General features: G+C 34.7%; 2 protein-coding genes across 2 annotated transcripts; one reads left to right on the forward strand and one right to left on the reverse strand.

Moving 5' to 3' along the window:
* Positions 1-122: 122 nt before the first annotated feature.
* Positions 123-11,533, forward strand: LOTGIDRAFT_82265 (hypothetical protein; the record flags this gene model as incomplete). The annotated part of the gene is made up of 3 exons (XM_009065122.1): positions 123-321; positions 10,536-11,023; positions 11,261-11,533. Coding segments are annotated over 3 exons (960 nt in total), but the record flags the coding sequence as incomplete, so codon positions are not given.
* Positions 11,534-15,758: 4,225 nt separating this feature from the next.
* Positions 15,759-22,614, reverse strand: LOTGIDRAFT_221100 (hypothetical protein). Its single transcript, XM_009065163.1, has 3 exons — positions 22,474-22,614; positions 17,462-17,583; positions 15,759-16,531 (listed from the first exon to the last, which is right to left on the reverse strand). Exons 1-3 carry the CDS (start codon positions 22,486-22,488, stop codon positions 16,432-16,434), a joined length of 237 nt encoding a protein of 78 aa, XP_009063411.1. The 5' UTR covers positions 22,489-22,614; the 3' UTR covers positions 15,759-16,431.
* Positions 22,615-23,798: the final 1,184 nt, after the last annotated feature.

Genomic DNA, 23,798 nt, shown 5'->3' on the forward strand with positions numbered 1-23,798 from the left:
CAAGTGGGGGAGCATCGGATTTTAACTTTGGACATTCTATCTTGTTTAAATTCAACTGGACGAAGGATATTGAAAATGTNTCAGTCGGTAATAATTCCGACTTTATAATTGAAGAGTCGTATAATTGGATTATATTACTCATGTGCCCGATTGTGATATTTGGTTTAGGCGGTAATTTGCTGGTGATTATGGCAATATCCCTAGAGAAACGTCTTCAAAATGTGACAAATTATTTTCTGTTATCTTTGGCAGTTGCTGACTTCCTCGTTTCCTTGGTTGTAATGCCATTTAGCATTATCAATGCATTCACGGGTAAGTCCAGTATTTCCGTTCTCCATTTATTGTCCGTGGCCGTGGACCTTCGACGTTATATCTCTAGACAATTGGAAATCGGCAAAGGGTAAACCACTATCGCTCTCTTGGAAAATGTCTCTCATTGACCACTTCATCGTCCGTCTTCATTAGTCTAATCAAGAAAAAGAATTAAGAAGCAAATCCCCATGATATTGCTATATATGTTTATTACTTATTAGTATAAAGAAAATCGACAACACAGATTCTTTAACGCATGGGACATAGAATCAGAGGGGATTCTTTGAGGGGATTCGAATCAAGGTGCAAAATACCCCAGCCCCATTGTATGTTAATGTTAAACTATTTTCAAAGAATTATTTAGGATGTATGATATGAAAGTCCCATAAGGAAGACATTTTACAAGGGTAACGTAATAACTTATCAAGGATTTGAATGAGACGCAGGAAATATTCCGTTACATTTTAAGTCGGCAAGATTTTTATCGAGCTTGCCCTCCTTGGGTTCAAATCTTCCGTGCACGACTGAGCAATTTTTCTTGCCACGGTGGGGTGGAGGCAATACAATACTCATTTTCATTTGTCCTTGAAAAATTAACCTTCCAAGGTTATCTAGAAATTTTTGTGAAGATGTTGATTTATTTGATTTTTATTTTAGTAAATTGATATAGAATGACCATTAAAAGGATAGGGTAGCCATTTTCAGGGGTTGATTTGGGTCTTGAATATATGTAAATAGCCTAATTTTACTCACTATTTCTATATATTTCTTTGTATATAGTTATTATTTTCTATATATCACAGAGTATCTTAAAATGACGAGTCGTCTTTTCAACTTTTAAACGCGGTTTATTCTAGACACACAAATTTCGACGGTGGGCTGTGAACACTATTACTGATGAGCTGAGCTAAAAACAAATCCAGTTTCTGTGGCTTAGGTACGATCAGTCATAAATGGCCCATCTGTCCCTTTAACAACATAATTATGTGAAAAATATGTTTCTATTTTAGTAGACAGAATTATCATATTCTATAACGTTATTAGTTTTTCCTTTAAAGTCAATGAAGAGAGTAATCCTTATGAACTTAATTTGGTTATAGCTTTGAAAAAAATCCAATTGTCAAATTATAATATATTTACCATACCATTCTGTTTTGAAGGGACAGGTGCGCCATTTCTTTTGACCAATCACATTTTAGTCTCAGAAACGGGAATTCTTTAGCTAAGCCAATCTGTTATAGTATCCAAAGCTCACCGTCGAAATTTGAGCCTTCAAATTCATGTGGGCCTAGAATTATCTGCGTTTGAAAGTTAAAATGATGACTCGTCAATTTAAGATAGGCCTACTCTGTGATATATAGAAAAGACATAATTAGAAATTCCTAGTTTGATGTCATTTTAAAGGAATTATGCAATTTTCGTACATGTCTAGTACTTCTGAAAACTATTTTCATATATTCAAGACTAAAATCATCCCCCCCCCCCCAAAAAAAAAAAAAACAACTGTCATATCTGTCACTTTAACTACGCTTTAGACTATTGTATATAGACATTTCAAAATGTAATAATGATATTAAACTGCCTCTTTAACTTTGATTTGATATAACCGACCTTGAATTCATAAGATATATTCAATTGTTACCACCTGCAGGTAATTGTTCATACCAGCAATATTTTAACCTGAGATAGCATCATATCGTCAATCATCAATAGATAAAGATTCAAATTTTATCATGGTGAATTGGTGAAGTGATGTACTAAAATTAAACACACATGGCATATGACATATGGTGAGGTCAAAGGTTAAGATCCGAGGAGCAGGATATCCTATGGAAAGCTATGTTACACCTTTACATCATGCTCTGTACACAAAGTAAGGGAAAAACACTGCTGGCGCGAGCCTGGGGGTACAAATTAGTGGTAGACAGATTTAATTTCGGGGGTGGGGGAGAGGGGATTCTATTCAAAATGCAGTAACTCGCGGATGCGTCATAGTCGCAAAACTCTCATGGAACGAGGATTTTCCCAAGCAAATTTTCGAAAAGTCGAATTGATTTGATGCATTCTGAAACATATGGTGGCTAAAACATATAAAAATCATGTTGTTTTTAATAAATGCCAAATTTTGAAGGGGGCTTCAGAAGTACCAGAAATGTACGAAAATCGCATAATTCCTTCCAAAATATATCAGACTAGGAATCTGTTTTCCTATTTCTATAGATGTTTTTTTCTATATTATGACAGTGTCTCTAAAAAAGACGACTCGTCTTTTTAACTTTCAAAAACCGATAATTCTGGACACATATGGATTTGAAGGCTATAATTTCGCTAAAGTACTAAAGTATGATTGGTCAAAAATGGCGCAACTGTCCCTTCAATGTTAGTGTATAATTTAATTTACAGTGGCAAAATTAATAGTTGGAAATTGACGCACAAGTATTCAAAAGCAGATGAAATATATTTATCCTGACATATTTTAATGTCATTGTGCATACTTGCAAACAAATGTCTTTTCTTGAAACGGCTTCCATTTTAGACGTTATTGATGGCCTCATGACGTCATTACTCTCGTTGTATAGCTGTTTTTGATATTTTTACCATTTTTTGAATACTCAGGTTTCTTATAGTTTAAAACAAAGTTTGGAGATATAAACATATATTGTTCATTGCATGTCATGCTTAAATTACTGCGTCATCATTATGACGTCATATTGTCAAACAACACTTTGCAGCAAAAATTGCTCTTTTAGGCTTTTTTCACAGTTTTGATATCTTGTGATATGTTTTAAGGGAAGGGTAATAACTCGATTTCGAAGAAAATAAAATGGTTATTATATATGTTGAATGATATGCACAGCTATGATCTTGATAAATAAAATGATCATGTTATATTATATAAGTATAAAAATGGCTATCTATTAATAATAACTTTATATAGTAACAACTTTACTTATTTTGAATATGCACGCACGCCTTAAGTGAGTCCCGCCCTGATGACAGATAGTAATAGGGAAACATGCATCAAAGCCCTAACTTGTTTATAAACAGGTAAACAAGAAATAATTTAAACAACTTAGGCAGAAACGTGTCAAGGACACTAATGTCTGTATACTAGTAATAATTTTGCCAGTACTTACTTTAAAGGGACAGATGCGACATGTACGAAAATCACAAAATTCCTTTAAAAATACTTCAAACTAGGAATTTTACTGACTATTTCTATATATGTATTTTCTATATATCACGAGTCGTCATTTTAACATTCAAACGCACATAATTCTGGACGCAAATTTCATCGGTGAGCTGTGAACACTATTACTGATTAACTCAGCTAATAAATTCAAGTTTCTGAGACTAAAGTATGATTGGTCAAAAAAATGGCATACCTGTCCCTTTAAAATATCTGTATAGACTAATAGATATATAATGTTAAAATAATTTGAGTAATTAATTTGAAATTTGAATTTGTGATATAATTTTAAATAATAACGTTCAAACTGTTATGATGAAAATTTAAAATACCTGTATCGTTTTTTTGTGTGTGTTTTTTTTTAAGTCTTTAAGCAATTTTAGTTAATAAAACAAGTATTGAAATCAATACAAAAACCAAATTTCAATTCACAATTATTTTATATTAGAAAAAAAATACGGAACGAAATTATTGTTAAATTTTGTTTTTAGACTTATTTAGAGCTGTAATTTTATATTGAAAAGGGAGTCTAATCATACCAAATTACCGTAGCTATCGATAAAAATTTCGAACATTTCTAATATCCATTGTTTGTACATTGGAATCTGCTAGTGGTTGAGTAAAAAAAAGCTAATAAGAATACGGAACGAAGTTATTGTCAAATTTTATTTTTAGACTTAAAAAAAGGGAGTCTAATCATACCAAATTACCGTGGCTATCGATAAAACATTCGAACATTTGTGATTTCCATTATTTATACAGTGGTTGAGTTAAAAAAAAATAAAAGCTAATAAAAAAAAACGGAACGAAGTTATTGTCAAATTTTATTTTTGAACTTATTCAGAGCTGTAATTTTAAATTGAAAAGGGAGTCTAATCATACCAAATTACCGTGGCTATCGATAAAAATTTCGAACATTTGTGATTTCCATTTTTTATACAGTGGTTGAGTTAAAAAAATAAAAACTAATAAAAAAAACGGAACGAAGTTATTGTCAAATTTTATTTTTGAACTTATGCAGAGCTTTAATTTTAAATTGAAAAGGGAGTCTAATCATACCAAATTACCGTAGCTATCGATAAAAATTTCGAACATTTGTGATATCCATTATTTTTACATTGGAATCTGTCTGACATAGATCTAACGTTATCTCTGTTTGCTTTTCAATAAAGTGCGAACATAAACATTCCTGACTGCAAATAATCGGAGCTAATAAACAAATTCAATCCTTAAAGATTTATTATAGCTTGAACTTTAAATGCGAGTTGAGAACTGTAAATAAGATTAAAATAAATTTCTTACACCTACAGATGAAGAAAGAAAAAACATTAATATTACTTTGAAATTCAGAATCTATTGAACTTCATATATATTAAAAGTCGACCACCAATAAGGGACAGATGTGCCATTTTTATGACCAATCATACTTTAGTCTAAGAAACGGGAATTTTTTAGCTAAGCCAATCAGTAATAGTGTTCACATCTCACCGAGACAATGCCATATAGAAAATACATCTATAGAAATAGGAAAAGAAATTCCTAGTTTGAGATATTTTTGAAGGGATAATGCAATTTTTGTAAAATTCTAGTACTTCCGAAGACTATTTGTATATATCTAAAACTCAAACTAACTCCAAAAATGGCGCAACTGTTCCTTTAAGATCTGGAGTCAAATGGCGAGCTGTAACACAGTCGGATATAGTGTTTGCATGTCGTTATTTGCTTGGTTACGTCGGGGGTTCTATGCTCGGTTTAATCTTAACACTTGATGCCACTCTGCGACTGGATTTGTCAACTCGTCAGCCCTTTCACATACAAAGTTCACATACAGTTAACTAGTTCGTGATATTTATCACACACCACATAGCATTCTGTATCCAGATAAAATTAGATGATGTGGAAATTTCTTTATCTTAACCGATAATGGGCTAATGTAGTCGGTCAACGCCATGCAGTGTGCAATGAAGGATTCAGTATCTATATGGAAGTTAATTTTGCAGTAAAAGTTTGGCTGATCGTAGGAGAGGGCAATACGGACAGAAGTATACGTAGAATTTTCATATCTAATGCCCAAGTCGTTTTGATAACTAACTGAAAGGCCGATATGCTGGAGGTTGTAATTAATGTTTTTAGAAAGAGTTGGATATGTCTCTTTCCTGGCGAAATTTCACTCATTGCACACAGTATGGCGTGAATAGCTCGTATTCACTATCCCACACCTGAGTGGAATATTGGAATATAAGAAAAACGCCATTTACATTTCATCAAAACAAAAACTTATATTGATATATAACTTATATTATCTTGTCGTTCGGATGGGACAATAAACCGAGGCCCCGTATGCTACATGCTGTGCACGTTAAAGATCCCTCGACAGTTGCAAAGCGAAAAAGAGTTGGCTAATGCCGCTGTCCTGGCAAAATTTCCCTCATTGCACTCTGCATGGCATTGCCCGTAATAGCCCACATGCAGCAGAAAAGTAGGACGTAAAACTCCATTAATTTCATTTCATTTTATATAAAATATATTAATATTAAAACAGAGCCTACAAAAACATGTTGTTGTTACTCAGAGTTTCACGCTATGTACTCTTCAGACAACTGACCACAAGAACAATTCAATCTTGGACATTAGACCAAAGGCAAAAAAGAGACCCCAATAAGAGAATTTCGCTCGATAATTACAACTAATAAATATTCATGAAGTCATCTTGCTAATCGTAGTAAATCCTATCAAAATGTCGTTTACTGTTGATATATCTAATTAGACAGTCACTCGCGGTGAAAGTTCACAAAGTCTTGGACATATTTCTTTACATAAACCCCGATATTGGTCTACCGACTCTTAAAGTTGTGCTGCCACAATCATAAGACCGCTAATAAAAAAATTCGTTGGTCGTCTAACATTTACCATCGGCTTGAGAACATTGCGAAAATCATCTAGAACAAGTTTGGCTCCAATATCGTCATATAATAATCAAAAGAAATTTGATGCGCTCGTAACCAAGCAAATGACGCCATTCAAACACTTTACCCGACTGTGCTACAGTCGGCCATTTGACTCCAGATCTTAAAGCTAACATGTAATAGTTAACGAAAATGTAGTGCGGGTAATACACAGAGTGTCGGAGTACTAAGAGTTTTTTTTAACTAGCCTTAGAAGGAAATCAAATCGGGACCAGAAAATGATTCATATTCAAAAACAATTAGGAGCCAAAGGTCAGAGCAAGTGCAGTTTTGTATTTCATCGTATCGGAAATTCCAGACTATTTTCCTTTAAATCCATTCCCTAACCTAACATCTAACACTTGCTAGAAGTCATTTGATCGACACGCGTCAATTTATCAGAAAATAATACTGGAACGCTTGAAGAGTCGAACATTTATTTTCCTTAAACGATTTCTCTCCTTAATAAGTCTTTTCCATTTACATTTAGACTACGTAACTGAGTTGAGACGAAAATGTCTATTGTTACTTTGACACATTTTGAAATTACATAGGAAAGAACAATTTTTGATTACAATTTTCATACAACTTCAGTGTGATTCCATTTTTTAAGACTCAGAACTGCAGCTGAGAACACCCCCCCCCCCCTCCCGCCCACCAAAAAAATTTAGCTATATTAGAATATTTATGTCCCGCTCGAAACCATTTCCGACTCTACACTTTGTGTATGCCTAACCTGACACAGGCCATATGCATAGTGTGTATGCCAAACCTATGCCTGAAACAATTTCCCTCACCACACACAGTTTCCAGTGAGGTGTTGTCGTACCTCGGATCAGATTGAATAATCGAACGTTTCCTAACCAAGGGGCATACTGCGCAGCTGTGGCCATCCAAACCAATGGGTTCCCCAGGGTCTCAGAGTCGCCTGGCCCCAAACCCCTATGGACCCCCGGACAGTCTCCTGTGGTCCAAACTCTCAGTCCGCCCATATCCTCATCTTTTGCCCCGAAAATAAATACCATTATTACGATTAACCACTGGCAATGTTGTGCCATTAACAGTTGTCTCACATGGAAACTGCCGAGCCTTTGACCCGAAAATCATAACTGAATGAAGATCAATATCCAAGTCCTAACCGTTGATCGAGCATTAAACAAACACATTAGCAGGTTGATGAAGTAGGTTTAATGCCAAAGATCACCATTTTGATTTGTGAGCATTATGAGACCACTTTCAGTTAGAATATTTCGCTTTTTACAAATTGCATTGGGTTGGAGATAAATCTAGCATAATAAGGCCACCTTCAGTTAGAATTTTTCGATTTTTTACAAATTGCGATTGCTGTTGATTCTTCGGGGATCGGAGATAAATTTTTCATTATGAGTGCACCTTAACTTTGTATTCTCGTGTTTTAAATTTGAAATTCAGTTGGTTTTTGGGGGCTTGGAGAAAACTTTCACATTATGAGGCAAATTTTACATTAGTATTTTCTACTTTTTTCAAATTGACATTGCTGTTGATTCTTTGGGATAAATTAAACATTATGAAGACACCTCCATTAAAATTTTTCGCCCTTTGAGGATGACATATAAATTTAACAAATATCTTTAAAGATGGGTTCCCTTATTTTCATTAAAATGCTAATACTTAGTAGAGGTGTTCTAATGACTTATGGAAAAACAATCCATAATTAATTCATAATTAGCTATATTAGAAGAGAATTACCAGCAGAATTCCAATGAGTGACGGATCAAAAAAGGTCAAAAAGTCTTCTTTTTATGGTTGGTTAAAACTCTTAATTACATGCAATAAGAACATAATGATATGATTAAGAATATATGATAATTCATTAGAAACACCAAGTAATAAAATAGTTTGCTTAATTCGACACTAAAAAAAGAAAACCCATCTTTTAAATCTAGGACTATATTGTGTTATTTAGATTTTTTACAAGTGAAATATAGAATGCGTGGAGAATACCATGATCAATAACACACGTTAAATATTTTTCATGTCAATTTCTAATTGTGATCCTTAATGGATATTACAATTTTTTTGACAGAGATTCTCAAAAATGTAACGTGCAGAGTCTTTACGAATAAGAATGAGTAGAATGGAACGACCATTAGGTTAGCGAGGATCATTTCTACCAGTTGTTCGTTTTATCGAACCTCTTGACATTGATTTTTTTGGGAAATAATAAGAAAAGATATCTTATTCAAGGTCACCCGACTCTCCAACGCTCTATTAGACTGTATTTTAAGCCCTCCTTGAAGGATAATTAGAATGAGTTATATATGTTTTGGTTTGTTTCCGTCAATTAGATTTTTTACTCGTTAGAATGAGTACAACGAGTTTCTAAGAACAAGGGCAATAACTCACTAACATATATTTTGGTCTGTTTCCGTCAAAAATTGCTTCATGTAGCGTGTTTACGAGCAAGAGTGAGTTTCTAAGAACAAGGGCAATAACTCGCGTTGAGATTTTACGTTATTAAAAGTGCTCTGGAGAAAAAATGCTAAGGAGTTAAGAAAACATGGGCAATAACTCAAATTTGGATAGTCTTTCTGTTTCTGTCGAGTATTTTTCGAGAAAAAAAAGTAGAGCCATTGAAGAACAAGGGCAATAACTCACGTTAGATTTTTTTCGGTTTTCGTCAAGTATTGCGTCATCTAAAGTGTTTCTCGAGAGACAAAAGTAGGAGTTAAGAACAACAATTTAGCAATAACTCGGGTTTAGATAGTCTTTTTCTCTGTTTTTGAAGGAAAAAGTAGAACTTTTGAAGGTCAAACGCATAATCTCACATAAACGTTTTCTGTTTCCGTAAAGTATTTCATCATTAAAAGAAAAAAGTAGAACCATTGAACGACAAGGGCAATAACTCATCATTATTACAGTTCTCGAGAGCAAATAAACAATTCCATTAAGTTTCGTATTAACGAGCAAATATGGACGAACCGCCAGTCTTGTATGATGACAATGTGCAATTCATATTAATGTAAGCGTTTATGACTTTGTTTAATGTCCGGAGGCCAAGGTTGAATATAAAGTATGATATTATTGATCAGCATAACCATGAGATTGTCCAGATTTTTTAAACTTGTTAAAATATTGATCTACTTTCGTTTTTATTTTCTTGTGAGTTACTAAACTACATTCCACACTGTGGCGTTTCTTCGGAGAGGGCATGCTCCACCTCCCCCCACCCCCCTCTTAGAAAAGTGGCTGGCCTGTCTTTGTCCATCCTCCACCTTTCATTTCTTTTATCATTTTACAGAGTAAAAGAATTGCCTGTGACCCCTTGGAAAATCACTGCTCGGTCTCCCAACTTATTTATCCTAGAAACACTACTGCTTCGGTGATCTGGCGAAATTCTTCTTTAAGTGTTGTTCAGTCAAATAAAAATCGAATACCGTCAAAGGTTTTGTCACCGTATGCTAACCAATCAAAAAACATAAAAAAAATCTGGTGTATTTCGAGAAGCATTAGATACAGACTGCGCCATTTGATCGCGTCATAAAATCTGATCGGGCAGAAATTTGATTGGCTGATGGTATCATCTAACTGACAATTGTTCAAGAGACCCATCTTTAGACCTTAACTGAAGTGGCTAAATTATGAATAAAAGTTAATAAAAAAACGGAAAGAAAGTCAATTTTGATTTGACTGCTGTTTCGAACAGTCATATCAGATTCAGTTAGAATTTCTTCCAATTCAACCATGGACGTGGAGAAAAAAGTCTCATAATCAAATTTTAACCGTGGTTTCTTTACAATAAATACCCAATTCTATTACTTTTTATCAATACATGCCTGAGGACGATGGAAAACACATGGAAACGCTGCCTAAAACTTTAATCGGTGATTTTTGTTCCATAAAGCTGTGTTTATATGTTGTTCTTGTATCTTGAAAACTAAATAAACATTTTTGTATATTATCTATCGACTTTTCAAGTATTTTGATTTAAGCGGCATTAAAAGATTATTTGGCTGTCGGCCAGTACATCCAAGATCGAATCATCTTTCTAAATTATTGTTTATGTCTTGGGTTAATGTTTAATGTGAACTCTTTATTTTGTTTTACAGGTAAATGGTTGTTTGGTTTGGTTCTCTGCGATATTTTTGTAACAGCTGATGTACTGATGTGTACTGCATCAATTTTACATCTGTGTACCATTTCTTTGGAACGATACATTGGAATACGGTATCCGTTGTGGACTAAAAATAAGACGAAATCGGTCGTCTCGATGAAAATAGTGCTAGTATGGACCATATCAATCGCCATAACGAGCCCAATAACAGTGCTGGGCCTGTTAGAGCCCCAGAATGTGTTAATGGGGGATATATGTGCATTGACTAACTCCCATTTCATCATTTATGGATCCATATTTGCGTTCTTCATCCCGTTGTGTATCATGCTAGTCATGTATGGGCTGACCGTAAAGATGTTGAATCAACAAGCCAAGCTTTGTAACGCGAAAGACGGTGCGCCCATGATGAGACGATCGACAAGTACGGGACATGGCAAAAATAAAAATAATAATCACAAAAATGGAAATTTAGAACGCGACAAAGTGAAATATCATAATATATCGTCGCTTTTAAAAACTGGCTCAAATGTCTCAAATAATTACCTGAAGCGGAGTACTTCCGGTGGACCAAGTTACCGAACATCTCGGGAGTCTGATATAAACGAATCGGACGATCTCGAAACTTCCGACCAATTTTCAACCCGCAGTAATAGAACTCTGAAAGACCTAGTGAAAAAGCATCAAGGTGCTATCAAAGCAGCAAATGTTCTCTTGCAGAAGAAAGACTCGGTCAAAAAGGTCAACTCTGTCAAAACTGAACAGAAAGCAACCAAAGTTCTTGGCGTGGTCTTTCTTATTTTCATCACATGCTGGGCCCCGTTTTTCATTGCCAATATCATGACGGTTTTGTGCAAATCTTGCCAGTTGGATACGACCATGGTTACCGTATTCGTGTGGCTCGGCTACGTGTCCAGCACGCTTAATCCGATCATTTATACCATATTTAATCGTATATTTAAAATGACATTCCTAAAGCTTCTGAAATGCCAATATAACACCTTGAATAAAAGTAAATCGGCAATGAACTATCAGCGTAATGGATTACTGAGTTGCAGCTCAATGTGTACGACTGGAAACAGTGCCAGTTTGGAGGAATCGGGGTGCTAACGAATGAAACAATTATTATAAAATCATGCATAATAAAATTTTATCGTCTTTTTCAATAATTTGTTGTATCTATTATAGACTTGTAATCCGTAACTTGTCGCTTCTGAAATAACGAACGCAGGCATCCGTTGTTCGATACCTTCAGATTTTTCAACCTGGTTCGTCCTTGTCAGTGATACAAGTCGGAAAATGAAAGGAAATGCATGGAGTTTAACGTCCTACTTTTCTGCACCATGTGAGCAAATGAAGACAGGCAACGCTATGCAGGGTACAATGAGGGAAATTTTGCCAGGACAGCGGCATTATCCTGCACTTTTTCAATTTCCAACTGTCGAGAGATCTTTAACGTGATAGAGTCGGAGCTGATGTGGAATAATTACAAGAACAAAATCAATCTCTCTACATCAACATCTCTTTCATTGCACACTGTATGGCCTTGTCTGTCTTCATTAATAAGAAAACAACCTGAACAAATGTTCAAGTGCTCAAATATCTTCATAGTTTTATCAAAACACTTTTACCAGTTTTCACAAGGAATCAATACACTTCCAGAGAATGACTCTTGCTTTATAATCACCATGATTTTCAGAAACATGTCCAAAGTGATAGAGCCAGGTTTACGTCCGAGGGGGCAAAATATCTGAATTCCTAACCTAGTTATGAGAGTCATGCCCGAAAAACTTGCGTTCGGGGCTATGAGGGGGGCTGACCCCTCTGCCCCCTCCCCGCCCCCCACGCCTTTTGGCACTGCCACTGCATGTCCATAATATACAGTTATCCCTTCGCGCCATAGAACATTTCAATCGACATTAGACCAAACTCTCGTTCCGTTTTTTAAATAGCTTTTATTTTGTGACAAGAACAAAAGGTGCACTCAGTGTCTTGTGCTTCTAAATATACACATTTTGTTCGCGTCACAAAATCCCAACGATCGAGAGGGCAGAAATTCGATTGGCTGACGGTGTCATTAAACTGACGAATGTTCAAAAAGGACGTCTTAGCACCCTAACTGAAGTGGCTGTATTAAAAATAAAATCTGATAAAATAACGGAACGAAAGTTTTGTCTAATTTCATTTAGACTGCTTTAATCGATTACATTTTGTTTCAGTAGGTAATTACCTTCTAGATGTTCATTCTTTGGAACCGTGACAAAAAAAAATTCTGGGTCAGAAAAAAATAATTTAAATTATAAAATAATTTTCAAAAAGTTTTTGATGCAGAATACCACGCATATTAAAATTTTTCTTACATCGAAATTCTTAAAACAAAATGCCACGGTTCTCGTTTGTTTCTGGCTCTAGACGTAGTTATATCTTTCAAGAATAATTTGATAATTACTATGCCTTGATGAATTAATTACAGACTGATGAAGAAATATCAAAACCGAATCTGTAGTTTATTGTAACTTGGAGTATCATGCTGTGAGATCTAAAGGACTGTCTGAAACTCGCTCAGTGTGAAATCTTGAGAAACAACTAACTTCTGTATCAATATTTCTGACTTCAGTCAGGTTGCCGGGCAACATAGAATACACCCACACTGGCAGTTCTGCTTCAATAGGACTCGATAGAATGGCAACTGTGACCAGCTAACCTCCATCATCCAGTCCCTCTTTGTCTATGTACAGCTTCGACGAAAGAAGGCTTAGATCGGTTGCTTAAAATATTTGAAATTGACCGAGTCTAGTATAACTAATGAATCTGATTGGTTGTAAATCCAAATCCGCTTTAATTTTCTCCCTTGAAGGAATTTTAAAAGCGTCCTAACAGAAAATTCAATGCAAAGTCCGAGACTATATTTTCGTCTTGGTGTCAGGGACTATGACCAACAAGAAATGTTTAGCTTTAAGTCATACATTTCGACTTAGGTTTGACCTCATAAGAGTTTTCTAAATTTGAAAGAATTTCGAAAAGCAAGGACAATAACTCATAAAAAATAGATCTGATTATTTGAAATTTTTGTTCCCCAATGGCACACCTCACTTCATTTCTACAAAACAATCAATATTATTTTCCAAATTAGTTTTTGGTTGTCGTATAGAACCGCCAAGACGTTGGAATCTCAACCCTGAGAAAGGTCTAATTAGAATTAGACCTAACTTCCGTTCGTATTTTATTAGTTTCGTTTAGAATGTTTTATTAACTATTAGCTTTGTACGTAACCACTACAGTAAGGTCTAACACAGCCCTTCATGACTTTTCATCCTGTTCACCTTTGCTTGACCTCTGTTTTAACCAATCACGTGGCAGCGACGGGATAATGTGACGCGAACAATAGGTGCATTTGGGGGCGTATAGACTAATTTTAATTAGACTGCCCTGACAGGATCCTGCACCTTCCTCCCTGACAGTGGCCCCAGTTTGAGGAGGCTACTGGACATGTGAAAGTGCGTGATAGGTTTTGTTATTAGGATGGTTTGTATTGGATTGAGTTATATATCTTTACTTTACGTTTACACATATTATCCATATTTTAGCAAAACGAAAACAGGAAAAAATACAGTCCATAACTCAAGCACCACAAATGACAGAATTGTTCGGTTTGTTTACCAGAAGACGATGAGAGAAGCACGTATGTTAATGGGAACAAAAAGCACATCGACAACGCGAGTTTTGTTCCATAAATTTTGTGTCGACGGGTGGCTCTATCTAGAATAATTTGTAAATTGATATACAAATTATAAATTGAAACACTTGGAATTTCGTAATAATACTACTTTAAAGATAGGTTCCCTTATTATTATTTATGAAAATGAAAATGCTAATACTTATATGAATAGAAAGTAGAGGTGTTATAATGAGTTGGAAAAATACCAGTTTGTCTCACATGTCCATAACCAATTCATAATCAGCTAAATTAGAAGAGAATTGCCAGCAGAATTCCATAAGTGATCGATCAAGAAAGGTCAAAAAGTCTTTTTTTGTTTATCCAGACTGTACAGACCTGGACATATTTATTGTTTAAAACTATTTCTTATATGCGATAATATTCGCCATCCGTTTGACCAATTGTACGTTAGTCTCAGAAACGGGATTTTTTTTTAGCTAAGCCAATCAGCTATAGTGTTCACAGCTCACCGTCAAGAATTATCCGCGTTTAAAATTTGAAAAGACGACTCGTCTCTATGTCATATACAAAAAAGACAGATAGAAACAAAAATTCTTAATTTGAGGTATTTTTGAACGAATTATGCCATTTTCGATCATTTTTAGTACTTCTGAAGACTATTTACATATTCAAAACCCAAAAATTAACCACAGAAAATGGCGAATCTGTCCCTTTAAGACTGTCGTCACTACCTAGTCATTATCTGATTACCGATATCATGATGTCATCCATCAAAACTGCCTTTGATAATATGAATATTGAGCGACGACAGTCCAAACTTTCATGGTATGTTTTTATTGAATTGCAATGGAACAGGACGCCGAATGTTTCTTCTGAAAAAAATGTGAATTTTTTGGGTGGTGTACGTGCTTCAGCGAATGTAAATTTGTAATGAAATCTGTCACTTTTAATAGAAACAATTTAAATTCTAGAAATTCGCTTTTAGAAGTATTCTTCACTACACTGTAGTACCATTGTGAAGAAAGATAATGCGTTTAACTCAGAAAAGGAGATAATTTTTTGGTTTAAATGCTCTAGGAGAAAGAAATTCATTCAATAATAGAAAACATTCGTCCTTTTTTCTGTTATTCAATTTCCAAGTACATGTACACTATCATTCATGATGAGTAGAAATTGTGAAAAGTCAAATCTCCTCAACTGTGTGGTCATTATTCGGTCCCAGTAAGACGAATTGCTGTATAGGTTGAAATTTTCAGGAGCTCTGAGGAGACGCCGTAGGTGTAAGCGACCCATGGAGAGTCTGAAAGGGTTTTTCCCCAAGAATTGAAAAATTGAATATGTGGGAGTACAAACCATTTTTCTAGGCCCCCCCCCCCCACCCCACCACTGGTGCCACCGCTGCGCAAATCAGACGTGCAAATTCTGATAGCGACGTCACCATCTGGTTATACTATAATGACAATCTGTATGAGCTCGTTGTAGTTTTAGGTTCGAATGCATAACCTCTTAGAATTCCGTCATCTGATTGGTCAATCAATACAATAAATTTTAAAATCAGTTTTATTAACCAATAAGATTACAATATTTTTAAATCAAACAAAATTTGAATATAACGTCAGTAAGGCCTTGATAGATTGATAATTCCTACAAATCAAATTCTTATTTCTTATTGTACTGAACGTGATCTGCTGTTGTCATGCGTCGTTTAGTATCCAATAAAGGTACATACATGATGAGAGAAATTTCGTTTATTAACTATATATTCTACTAGAAGGAGATCCATACTTAAAGGAACTATGATGGACTGCATATTCTTTGGTAATTTGCTGACTTAGTTGTCATCGTCTGTGCAGTTTACATTGGCGCTTTTTGTCGACACGGGTGTGACGTATAACTTGTGAAATTGGATAGACCCGAATGATCACAAAGGAGTGAACTGGTTGTTTTTCAATGCTTGGATTTTGATGCTTGAGTAAGCATATCACATTTTGTTGAACTATAGATGTTTTATCGGCGGGTTAGATTAATTGTGTCAGATCATGAGTGACAACTGCAGTTGCCCACAGAAAAACCACGAACATGAATATCTGCATACCCAATTTCACAAGTTATTCGTCGCATGCCAGTGCGCTTAAGATCGAATGCAGTAAATAAAGAAAAGTTTAAGATAACCCCTTTTACTACTTTCACTACACTGTTTGTCTATTTCAGAGCTTTAATAGGCAACTTCTGACTGTGTATTTTTGGCGGTGACTTGCTCTTGAAAATGTTTCTTGCAGTATAAAATGCCGTGTGCTTGTGCGTAGTTGTTCAACCTGCAAAGAGAAAAACAATACCTTAAAGATGGGTTCCCTTATTTTTATTTATGAAAATGAAAATGCTAATACTTATATGAATAGAAAGTAGAGGTATTCTAATGACTTGGAAAAATACCAGTTTGTCTCAAATTTGACACTAAAAATTAAGGAAACTCATTTTAACAGCAAAAAGTCAGATATTTTTCCTCAGTCAAGAGGTGTATTGTTTTGACTGAATTGGGCTGCATCAAACACATGTATTGGTCAATTGGGTAATCTTTCTTGGAAAGCTAGATTAACATTATATTTTGAATGTTACAGCCTCGCCTGTCTTCTGCAAAATCAGAGGGTACTCTTCTTCGGCTGTACAAGCTGATTCGAGTTATCTCCCATTTACATATAAAATGAAATATCGTCTCGACACATCGTTTTCGGGTGTACAGCTTCCTCGACATTTCGAAATGACAACCGATTGAGCAAAAAAATGCTGTTCTGACACAAATTCAACTCTAATTGCACACTGCATGGCGTTGTCAGTCTTCATTCGCCGTAACAGATCCAGAAGGATACTTATTCTGCATACGATTTCATTTCTGATGTACAAATATGTAAATATGATGCTACATATTGACTGCACTTACACCATACAGTGAGCAATGGGGAAAATCTTTATCGTGCTACATACAACGTATATCATATTATACAAATTTAAAAAAAATTCAACTACCAACTACTACGACAACCAACAACTACATGTACATAGTTTGCGATATCAGCATACGCTGGAAGCGAACGTTAACTTGTCATCTACCAACCAATAATATAAAAAAAGATATACTTAAATGGGTATTCCACTTTTTTTAAAAAGATTTTAGTTTTCACAAATTTGGGTAAAACAAATTTTCGACCTAAAAAAAGCGAAATGTCCCTTTTAGTTTAAATACTTACTTTAGCGCCATTTTACAGTTGGTACATTTAAAGCAGTTCTTGTGGAAGTTTTTACCACCAGCTTCTTGTTTTTCTTGTGGATAGACTGTTTTCTCGCATGATGCACATTTATCGCCTCCACCCTGGAATGGAAAGCAACCATAATAACTATAAAGTTTACACTATGATTTGTTACGTGTTTGTTGTTGGGTTATATATGCAAATATGTAACTACTTATATGCTAGATCAATAAAGTTATGTCAACTGCATTTTATTCAATATTTTGCATTGACTTAAAGATGGGTATCCTTAATTTTTTAGTGTCAAATTAAGCAAACTATTTGATTAATTGGTGTTTCTTATGAAATATCACGTATTCGTAATCATATCATTATGTTCTAAGATAATAATAACCAATCATAAATGTCCATGTATGTACAGTCTGGATAAACAAACAAGACTTTTTGACCTTCCTTCATCGGAAGGTACTCATTGGAATTCTGCTGGTAATTCTCTTCTAATTTAGCTAACTGGTATTTTCCAAGTCATAAGAACACCTCTGCTTTCTATTCATATAAGTATTGGCATTTTCATATTAATAAATGAAAATAAGGGAACCCATCTTTAAATTTGCTACCTGCCTTTTGTGCTATTGAATCTACAATGTTATATGTAAGCCACAAATCTAATGTGCTTCGCAAATCCGATTTGTTTTGTGTTTATGCAATGGATGACTCCACTTGGTCATAATCTGAAGAGATTGTTGTGTATCTCCTGTTCTGGGTCATCTAATATTCAACCAATCAAATGCTCAGTTCAATGCCAGATTTTCTTTCCTTTATATATGCGTGTATTGACTTGTATTATCGTACAATTGTTTTCGATCGGTTAGCATAAAGTATGGAAACTCAAAATTCCACAGAACATGCTTCAAAGATGGTAAGTGTAGTGTCTTGCAGAAAAAAACAAGAAACAAAAACACCTTCATTTTAATCAAATTGTCACGGATTCTGCCATGTACCACAAAGCCGTCACAAACTAACATATCAATTCAAAATGCATTTTTCTGGTGCTTTTAAACAAAAAATACATCGGTTTCTGGACCTAATCAAAGGCAACAAGTTCGCCGTTTCGTCAAGCTATATTCAACTCAACGGGATGGAATGGACACTGACACAGAAAATTTCAGTCTGGATGATTCAGGCTACGATTAATTAGACCCAAGCGTTACAATTTCTGTGTGCGCTTGTCGCGACTTTCGTGACAATCTGTCAAATTACGAATTACGCACAGCTGAGAGGCCATAAACCACATTTAGCCTAATATCTCACGATCTAAACATATTCAGAATCTTGCCTTTTGAATACATGCTAACGAATGTGAATCCAAACCTTCATGAAAATTTCGAGTTTCAATTCAATAATTTTTTGTCCAAAATTGTTGATTTTTTGCGAGTTAGATACGAGTAATTCCGAACAAACCGTGACTCTCAGGTTTAGATTGTACCGACTGATTAGACCAAATATCACCAATCAGTGTTAATCGGGTTAAATTTTAACTCAGTAGATGTAAACTTAATGCCAATTGGCTACGACACATTTTAGTCCAATAAGATTAGCGTTTAGTTATCACTCTGTCTTGCTGTCATGTAAAATAGGTTGAAAACGCCTGAATAATGCGGTATTGTCATCGTGAGCCAGCATATTATGGAGCTTTTATGCTAGAGTCTAATAACTGCTATATAGGTAATTGAATTTGATTATCTAGATAACTATCTAGAAATATCAGCCTTAAAATAATAACGATAGTCTAAGAAAACCCTCGTAAGTTTGCAATAATCTTGTAACATAAACACAATCTCCAAAAAATCTAGGTGTATGATCACCTGGTTCCCAAAAAAGGTGTAAAAGGTTCAGGTGCTCCAGGGGTGGGAATCACTGCTGTAAACGATCCCAAATGGACGGAAGTTGTCTTTAGACATATACACGTATGCTCTTGAAATTTTAGGGACCCCATGTGCTACAGGCTGTGCACGTCAAAGATCCCTCGACAGTTGGAAATCGAAAAAGAGCAGGCTAATGCCGCTGTCCTGGCAAAATTTCCCTGCATGGCGTTGCCCGTCTTCATTAGCCCACGTGGTGCAGAAAAGAAGGACGCAAAACTCCATTCATTTCATTTTGAAATGTTGGGCTCTTATTTGTAAAACCCATCCCATGCAAAACATATTTTTATTTTGAAACTGGTATTTCACCTATTAACTGTTTGATAAGGAACACATAGAGCAATTTATATCAGATAAACTTTCAGCGAAACATATGTTTACTAGTCTACACTATTGGTGGCTGGAGTAATCTATTTATATACAACAAATATATTATTTTGGCTATCAGAACATGGCCATACGAGCACCATGTGTGCTCTTTTACACCGGATAGACCCATAATAAGATCTTTCAAGATAAAGAAATACCAATTCATACTGTAGCAGGTGTAGAAATACAAGAATAGTAAGCGCACTCTTGAAACCTGATGCCCTTCGATTGTGCCGGTCAGCGTGGCATCTCTTAATTAAAGGGACATTCCGCTTTTTCGTAGGTCATTTTTTTTTTTTGCTTTATTTGTTAAAACTACACACCAAAATCTAGAGATCTACCACATTACGCCCGTAGAAAGGGATGACTGAAAACACGTTTAAACAATGATTTTATAATCATATTTAGTTGTTTTAACATCAAAAATAGACACCATATTCGTCAACGTCAAAAATATGCAAATATAACCAAACGATGCAACCTGCTTATTACTGAGAAACTTTCCATCATAAATACCCTTTAGGCACAAATCTTGAAAAAAATGATCCGAACATGTCTCAAAATGCAGATACAAGAACAAGTTCTACTTGTCAAACTGCAGTAGGGGCCTGGCTGAAATATATCAGTTGTTTGTAGATTGCATAGCGTGAAACTCATCAGTTGGACTTACAAACAGGTGTCATGACTAAAGAATAGAATCTCTATATATGATGATATTTCCATTAAACTATATAATAATTATAATTATTGAAAAATGCTTCTATTCGTGTTTCAACAATTACTTAGACTCATTGACCAAGTTTAAAATTTGAATATTTTAGTCATCTTAAGAGGTAGTATAATCTTTGACACACATGGATTTGAAGGCTCAAATTTCGACGGTGAGCTGTGAACACTATTACTGATTGTCTTAGATAAAAATATTCTAAGGTATGATTGGTAAAAAAAATGACGTACATGTCTCTTTAAGGCAAATCAATTCTTTGCCTTCTTCTTGGCTAAGTTTTACGTTGCCAAATGGGAACCACAATTTTCTACAACATGTTAAAGGTTAATTATGGACGTATCAATGGACCATTTGTTAAATTGTTCTTATCGAGAGATAACAGTTATTAGTGAAAATAAACAATGAATAATGAACAGAATACTGTAAAGTAATAAAGGCTATATATTGGTTCAGTTGCCAACTTCATCATTATTAGATTTGTCAGATAATTCGATTTGGCAACTTGTTCAATGTATCAATAACAAGCTCTGATGCAATACTCTTTTAAAGGGACTAGTAAGGCATTTTATGGGGGTTGATAATTTGGGCATTGGATAAAATGTAAATAATCTTTAGAAGTAAAAAATCTGTACGAAAATCGCATAATTCCTTCAAATAGATCTCAAACAAGAAATATAACTTTTTATTTTTTTCGTTCACAAGCTTATCTATTGCCTGAAATTTGGGGTATCCGAAAGTTGAACTTCTTGTTGATAAAGTCTCTGGACGCCAAGACATCTTCTGTGCGTAGACGAAGTGGGACAGGATGATTGAGTATAATGTATATACACATTACGTCATCAACGGATATTTAAAATAAAAAGGCTCTTAAAATGACGACTCGTTGAAATAACTTTCAAAACAGAGATAATAATAATTATTATTATGATTTTTAATAATATAAATTTTAATTATTTTTAATTATTATTATTAATTATTATTATGGACTTGAAGGCTTAGATTTCGAGGGAAAACCGTGAACATTATTACTGATTAGTTTAGCGGAACAATTCACGTTTCTGGGACCAAGATATGGTTTACTCCCGAAATGGCGCACCTTTAAGAGACCGTTTTGGATTTTCGCCGGGAGTGGTCTCTAAATACGGTTTCTACTGTATTCAATATATCAATATCGCTATGAGAGTATAAGTGCACACACGGTTGAATATATTGAAATATTTCCTCTATTATGTTGAAAGTATTTCCTTCTATTTGAATGTATTGTAAGTGTTCAATTCAACATTGTAAACTCGCGAATATTGAACTATGATATAAACTTCGATATGGTACGATACGATATGATATAATCTAAAACTCCATAGGGACAAATCAATTCCCTTCCCCACAGTCAAATGTACCTACATAATGTAATTCTATTGCCTTGGTTACCAAATGAAAACATTGATCAACAACAAAAAAGTAGGCGCAGAAAACAGAAACGTATGTTGCTCAAATTTAACACTGTTTTGCGCAAATTATTAGCGTTTCGGATACACGGACGTGATCGATTGTAATGCTTAATAGTACTATTTCTGTATTAGTATATCTTAATATAAGTATATAATATAGTGTCAATAAATACGCAGTATATTTATAGAAACGTGTAAACATAACACGAAATGTGTTGTTTTCAAAGAAGTTGGGTTAAGAAAGGTCACGGATTCCATTTTGAGAAAACTGACCGATTTCTTTTAATATAAAACATAAATGGTACTGATAATTGTTATTACATGCATATTCATACGGTAAAACAATGATATACCATTCCCACGCAAACAAAGTTATATTTAGCTGTAACTAGTGCATATATTAATCGTTAGGTTAAATAAATAACACCTAAAGGTATTAAATGGAAAATGCGATATAAATATACTGTTTAAACTAAGTCATATATCAAACTTTACGAAATTGAGATAAAATTCGTTATATTAACAATAAATTTGATAAATACTTACGAATTTCATAGGCATTTTGACTGTATATTAGTGATTTTCTTCGCAATAAAAGTTAGAGGTAAAAACTGACTTAAACACGCCAATATTTGATCAACGTTTCCGCGTGAGTCATTTAACGGTACAACGCCCAGCTATTGAAAGCACGAGAAAGGATGTATGTATGTAGTATTGGCTATCTTTATATTGCAACCGCGCGTATTCAGGTTGGAGTAGACTAACCCAGCTGGTCATACAGTTATAATTACTATAAATTTAATCCGATATCAAACCTGTGCACATGTACTAAATTGATAAGAGATAATCTTAAGGACGTCTAAGAAATTTGAAAATTTAAATCTTATTGACTAGAGCTTAACTTGTGAATGTCAGAGTTATTCATAAAACATAGCTAGAATTCTACGAGAATGTTGATCTCTTATTGATAGGAAACATCTAAGAAGCGTTGAAGCAAACCTCACTTAGCAGGAATTAGAATTCAACGAGAATATTCCCTTAAACGGTCTCTTTTAAATAAGAGCGCAAATGCAATTCTCTTAAATGATCTTTACTGATAGGAGCGCATCTTCTACGCGTTTAGAATTCAACGATGGGCCGAAGACTTGTAAATAAAAATGAAACTGCTGTGACGATGCGTTGAACCGCAAGTAGATAGATTGTGCATTGGGGCATACTTGTTCATACGTGGGGTTGACGTTGTAATTTGTTGATACATGGGGTGGGTGTTGTTGTAAGTTATTCATACATGGGATGGGTGTTGTTGTAAGTTATTCATACATGAGATGGGTGTTGTTGTAAGTTAATCATACATAGGATGGGTGTGGTTTTTAGTTATTCATACATGGGGTGGGTGTGGTTGTAAGTTCTTCATTCATGGGATGGGTGTGGTTGTAAGTTATTCATATATGGGATAGGTGTGGTTGTAAGTTATTCATACATGGGATGGGTGATGTAAGTTATTCACACATGATGTCGGTGTGGATGTAAATTATTCATACATGATGTCCGTGCGGTTGTAAGTTATTCATACATGATGTCGGTGTGGTTTTAAGTTATTCATACATGATGTCGGTGTGGTTGTAATTTATTCATACATTGAATGGGTGCGGTTGTTAGTTATTGATATACGGGATGGGTTTGTTGTAAGTAATTCATACATGGGGTGGGTGTGTTGTAAGTTATTCATACATGGGATGGGTGTTGTTGGTTATTCATACATGGGATGGGTGTTGTTGTTAGTTATTCATACATGGGATGGGTGTTGTTGGTTATTCATACATGGGATGGGTGTTGTTGTAAGTTATTCATACATGGGTTGTGCCTGTTCA

Source organism: Lottia gigantea (assembly GCF_000327385.1).
Source record: "Lottia gigantea unplaced genomic scaffold LOTGIsca_68, whole genome shotgun sequence".
Lineage (NCBI taxonomy): Eukaryota > Metazoa > Mollusca > Gastropoda > Lottiidae > Lottia > Lottia gigantea.

Excerpts from the sequence above, each read along its gene's own strand:
- LOTGIDRAFT_221100 (XM_009065163.1), bottom strand. Across the intron at positions 16,532-17,461 it reads AACTGTAAAATGGCGCTAAA|GTTGAACAACTACGCACAAG; the intron begins GTAAGTATTTAA and ends TTCTCTTTGCAG.